The sequence below is a fragment of the Ornithorhynchus anatinus genome, chromosome 20, assembly GCF_004115215.2.
Source record: "Ornithorhynchus anatinus isolate Pmale09 chromosome 20, mOrnAna1.pri.v4, whole genome shotgun sequence".
NCBI lineage: Eukaryota > Metazoa > Chordata > Mammalia > Monotremata > Ornithorhynchidae > Ornithorhynchus > Ornithorhynchus anatinus.
Genome location: NC_041747.1, coordinates 12,007,974 through 12,013,051, shown reverse-complemented (window position 1 = coordinate 12,013,051; position 5,078 = coordinate 12,007,974). Strand labels below are relative to the sequence as shown.

General features: G+C 66.7%; 1 protein-coding gene across 1 annotated transcript; it reads right to left on the bottom strand.

Annotated features, from left to right (window-relative positions):
* Window positions 1–1,050: 1,050 nt before the first annotated feature.
* Window positions 1,051–3,666, bottom strand: SOX1 (SRY-box transcription factor 1). Its single transcript, XM_029048264.2, has 2 exons — window positions 3,109–3,666; window positions 1,051–3,054 (listed from the first exon to the last, which is right to left on the bottom strand). Exons 1-2 carry the CDS (start codon window positions 3,212–3,214, stop codon window positions 1,901–1,903), a joined length of 1,260 nt encoding a protein of 419 aa, XP_028904097.1. The 5' UTR covers window positions 3,215–3,666; the 3' UTR covers window positions 1,051–1,900.
* Window positions 3,667–5,078: the final 1,412 nt, after the last annotated feature.

The window sequence follows — 5,078 nt, the reverse complement described above, 5'->3', positions numbered from 1 at the left end:
GCCTCGTTTTACGCTACATATTGCGATTGATTCCGGAACGGACTGGCAGTCGTTCGACTTTCCGATGCACGGAGGCGTCTCGGATTCGGAATTGGCCCGAAAACTTTTCCTTCCCGAAAAATCCGTTAAGCACTTAGACTGTGGCCCTCTAAACTCTATCAAAGCGTGAAACAGCGTCTTGCCCAAGCAAGCCGGGGGGTCGTGGGGGGGAGGGGGAGGGGGGGGACACGCCCGCCCCTTCGCCCCGACTCGGGCCCTTCGACTTAAATCTTTCCCCGACCCCTTTTTGCGATGGGCCGGCCGGTCCAACGGCATCATGACTTTTCTCTCCACCGGGGGAAGGAAGAGAAGGAAGCCGTGGAGAGGGGAAAAGTTTTTAGTCGAATATCATTTTTTTTTTTTTTCGGGACCGGAGACCTAGTTTTTCGTCTCTCCCCACCCCGATCGGTTCCGCTTGGACGGGGACCGAATCGAATTCAGGGGCAGGGGCACAGGTGCAGACACTATAGCCGCCCCTCCCCCCAGCCCAGCCCCCCCAACCCCCCTTTTTTTTCCTTTTTTTCCCCCCCTCCCCCCCCCCTTCCCGGCTGGTGGGAGGCCAAGATCCGAAACCGGTTTAGGGCGGCGAAACTTCCCAGCGAGGGGATTCACAGCGGGCCAGCGCCTTCCAACAAATGAAACCGACCGAATGAAGGGGGCCGGCCTGCAGGGGGGGAAAAAAAAAGCGCTTTTCAATAGCCGCCGCTCCCCCCCCCCCCCACCCCATTTTCCTATCGACACCGGCTGGGGCGTTCACACAGCATTCCCCCACAACGCCGCACTCGTTCGCCCACCTCCCCAACCGCGGGGGGCTGGGGAGAAAGCGAAGCCCCCCCCCCGCCGCCCCCCGTCTCTTATTCCGTTATGTCCCCGTCGGACCCACCAGGCCCTGTCCAGATTTTCCACTTTAAATCGGAGGGGGTGGGGCGTGAGGGGTGGGGTGGGGGGGGGATTTGAAAGCATGCTTAGAAAATTAAGCACATTTCAAAGGTGTAAAAAATAAAACATGGATTGTTTTCACTCGGAAATTTATTCAACTGAAAATTCAACTCATCCGTAGGGGGTTGGGGGTGGGGGGAGGGAAGGGGAGGGGGGAGGTCGTCGTTTTAGCAGAAAGGGTTTTAAGTCAACTATGTACACGGTCCGAATTCCCCTCGCGACGCCTAAAAATAAAGATTCTCACGATGCATTTACAAGAAATCATACAAAACAAAACGAAAAGGGGGAGAGTCGCAGATACAGAAAAGCGGTACAAAACCCAGAAGAGAAGGTCGCCGGCCCGAGAGAGAGGGAAAGAGAGGCAAAAGGACCCAACCGAGCCCCGCCACCCCCGCCGGCCACCCCCCCCACCCCCACCCCCCAAAAAAGGAAAGTTTTCGGCGATTGGGATTTTTCTCGGCTACTCGCGTCCCGCGGGGGCGGGGGGGGGGGGGGGACGGTCCCCGTCACTCTGTCTTATTCGGCCGTCGAAACAAAAAAAGAGAGAGGGAGGGGGGGGATTTTTTTTTTTTTTTAAAAAAAAAGCCACAAAAGCAGCGACGCTCGGGTGAAAGTCCAGCCGTTCTAGAAAAGTTGGCATCGCCCGGATCTTTGTCTGTTTTCCTCTGGGGGCAGAGCAAACGGTGTCTGCCACCTCCTCCTCCTCCTCCTCCTCCTCCTCCTCCTCCTCCGTCCACGATAAATACTGTACAAAAAGAACGAAAAACCAAGTGTGGAGAGGAGATGGAAGTGGAGTCCGAGGCGCCCGAGGAGGAGGCCTCGGGCCGGCCCTCCCTGGGGTGGGGGCCGTTTGGGGGCGGCCGGTCCTTGGCCCCCGAGGCGCCGCTCGGCCCGCGGCCGGGGCTGAGGGGGCGGGGGGCGGTTAGATGTGGGTGAGGGGCACGGTGCCGTTGACCACCCCGGGCCCGGCCGCCGGGTAGTGCTGGGGCAGCGGGTGCAGGCGGCCCTGGGCGGCCGCCGCCGCCGCCGCCGCCGCCACGGCCGCCGCGGCCGCCGGGTCGTTGGCGTCTCCGGCGGGCAAGTACATGCTGATCATCTCCCGCAGGTCTCCCGGGCAGGGCGGCCGGCCGTGGGAGGCGGCGCCCACCGGCGGGCTGACGCTGGGCTCGGCCTTGACCAGCGAGCCCAGGGCGCCCAGGGCCCCGGACGACGCGGCCGCCGCCGCCGCCGCCGCCGCCGCCGCCGCCGCCGCCCCTTGGTGGGCTCCCCCGGGCCCCGACGACGAGGCGGCGGCGGCGGCGGCGGCGGCGGCGGCGGCGGCGGCGGCCGCCCCGTAGGGCAGCCCCCCGTAGCCCGGGGCCGAGCCGCCCATGTAGCCCTGAGAGCCGGCCAGGGGCCCGCCGTACTGCAGGGCGCCCATGTCGTAGCGGTGCACCGGCGGCGGCGGGGGCGGCGGGGGCGGCGGGGGCGGCGGGGGCGGCGGCGGGGCCGGGTGCGGGCCGTGCGCCGGGTGCGGGCCGTAGGCCAGCTGGGCCTCCTGCATCATCGCCGCCGCCACCGAGCCCGGGTAGGCGCCGTTGGCCCAGCCGTTGACGTGCGGGTAGGTCCCGCCGCCGCCGCCGCCGCCGCCGCCGCCGGCTGCTGCTCCTCCTCCTCCAGGCGGGCCTCCGCCCGCCGGCCCGGGACTGTCCATCCGCGGGCCCGCCACGCCCAGCCCCCCGCCGCCGCCGCCGCCGCCGCCGGGCCCCGCGGCCAGCAGCCCCCCGGCCAGCGAGTACTTGTCCTTCTTCAGCAGGGTCTTGGTCTTCCGCCGCGGCCGGTATTTGTAATCCGGGTGCTCCTTCATGTGCAGGGCCCGCAGCCGCTTGGCCTCGTCGATGAAGGGGCGCTTCTCCGCCTCCGACATGACCTTCCACTCGGCCCCCAGGCGCTTGCTGATCTCCGAGTTGTGCATCTTGGGGTTCTCCTGGGCCATCTTGCGCCGCTGGCCCCGGGACCAGACCATGAAGGCGTTCATCGGACGCTTGACCCGGTCCTGGCTGGCCTTGGGGCCCCCACCTCCTCCTCCTCCTCCTCCTCCTCCCCCTACTCCTCCTCCTCCTCCTCCTCCTCCTCCCCCGCCTCCGCCGCCCCCTCCTCCCCCGCCGCCCGGCCCCGGTGGGCCCGAGAGGGCCGTGGGCCCCTGGAGCCCGCCGCCGGGCGAGTGCAGGTCCGCTTCCATCATCATGCTGTACATGCGGGCGGCTCTCGGGGCTCACCGACACCCGGCCGGACGGGGGGCGACCATAGAGGACCGGCCCGGCCCGGGGCCGGAGGGGGCGGCCAACTTCGCGGGAGGGAGGACGGCCCCGCGCTCCCCGTGGGCGCTGCCCTCGGCCGGCTTCGCACCTCCTCCTCCTCCTCCTCCTCCTCCTCCTCCTGCTCCTCGGCGCCGCCGGTCCAACAGGTGCGGGCGCGGGGCGGGCTCGCCGCCGGGGGGGAGGGCTCCGCAGGCTCCCCCGGTCCCTCCGTCCGGGCCCCTTCTCTCCCTCCGTCCCTCCGCTCGGGCTCCGAGCGCGGCTGCAAACTTGGGAGCTACAACTTCTAGAGGGAGAGAGGCGACGAGCGTGCGGCTAGCATCTGCCAGCCCCAGGTGGGGGGAGGGGGGGAGGAGGAGGAGGAGGAGGAGGGGTGGGGGCTGGGGATCCCACGCAGACCCCGCTCCGCCTCCCAGACGGGAATTTTTTTTTTTTTTTTTTTAAAAAAAAAGGGGGAGGAGGAACGAAAACGGAGCCGGGATGCGGGGAGGGGCGCGGGGGGGGGGAGCTCGGAGCGCGGCGGCAGGACCGGCCGCCGCGGAGCGCGGGAGGAGCAGCACGAGGCGCGCGCGCGCTCGCGCGCGGAGCCGGGACCAGCCGGCCGCCCTCCGCCGCGCGCGCCGTTAAATGAGCCCGTCGCGGCCAATGGGAGCGCGCCGGCGGGGGGATGATTTGCATGGCGCGCGCGCTCGGGGGCGGGGGGGGGGGGGGGCGCGGCCCGCCCGCGGCGGCCTCAAGGCCCCCCCCTCAGGCGGGGATCCAACCGCTCCACTTGACGCTCCCTCCACGCCCGCCCCCCCCCCCCCCAGTCGCGATTAGCGACGGGAGGAATAATCGCGACAGTCGGGTCCCACCCCCACCCCCCCCCGGGTCCCCTCCCACCCCTAAAAAAAACCGGGATCCACCGGGGAAACCCGAAGGGAGCTGAGATCACCAGGTGAGGGGACCTCCCCCCCCCCCTCCTCCCCCCGGGACCCCGCCGGGATGCCCACGCGTGTCCGCGGGTGGGGGGCAGCGGGAAGGGGGCGCTCAGAAGGTCTCCACGGGGGCAGCACCCAGCGCTTAGTACAGCGCTGGGCACCTAGTAAGCGCTCAGTAAATACTATTGAAGGAATGCACGAAGGGCAGAAGGCCGTGCCCCCCCTCCCCCAAAAGGGGGGATACCTGGCCACGAAGACCATCACGAAAAGGGGGGGGTGGGGGGAGGAGAATCGATTTACAGATTATTCGAAGGACCGGCCCTCCCCCGGGCAGATGCCAACGGGCCGGAGCGGCCAGCCCGCCGCCGACTCTTTTTCCGAAAAAAAAGAGGGGGTTCCGAACGAAACGGGTTTAGGCATCTATTTCTACTCACAACGAAAAGGGACGGAATCGCCGTTGGGGCTGGGCAAACCCCTCTGCGCCGAAACGTTACTCCTCGAGTACGTCTTTGAGAAGTTTCATTAGGTATTTTGGGGGGGACGGGGGACGGGGTGAAAATAAGAATGCCTAACGAAAGCGCCGCTCGCATTCACTCGTTCATGCAACCGTATTTATTGAGCGCTTGCCGTGGGCAGAGCACTCTACTAAGAGCTTGGAAAGTAGGATGACCATCCTCTCCGAGAAAGAGACACGTCCGCGATAAACGCATATTAATGTTTCCGCGGGTCGGTCACAGCACAGGGGGCATCTCCCCTTTTCTTCTACTTTTCGGGCGATTGCGGGGCATCTCCCCTTTTCTTCTACTTTTCGGGCGATTGCGGATTTTTCCTGACCTCATCCTTCCAGGGACCCAGCGCTTAGAACAGCGCTTGGCCCATAGTA

Coding starts and splice junctions, on each gene's coding strand:
- SOX1 (XM_029048264.2), bottom strand. CDS start 3,214: ATGTACAGCATGATGATGGAAGCGGACCTGCACTCGCCCGGCGGCGGG. Junction 3,055..3,108: donor GGGCGGCGGGGGAGGAGGGG/GCGGCGGAGGCG, acceptor TAGGGGGAGGAG/GAGGAGGAGGAGGAGGAGGT.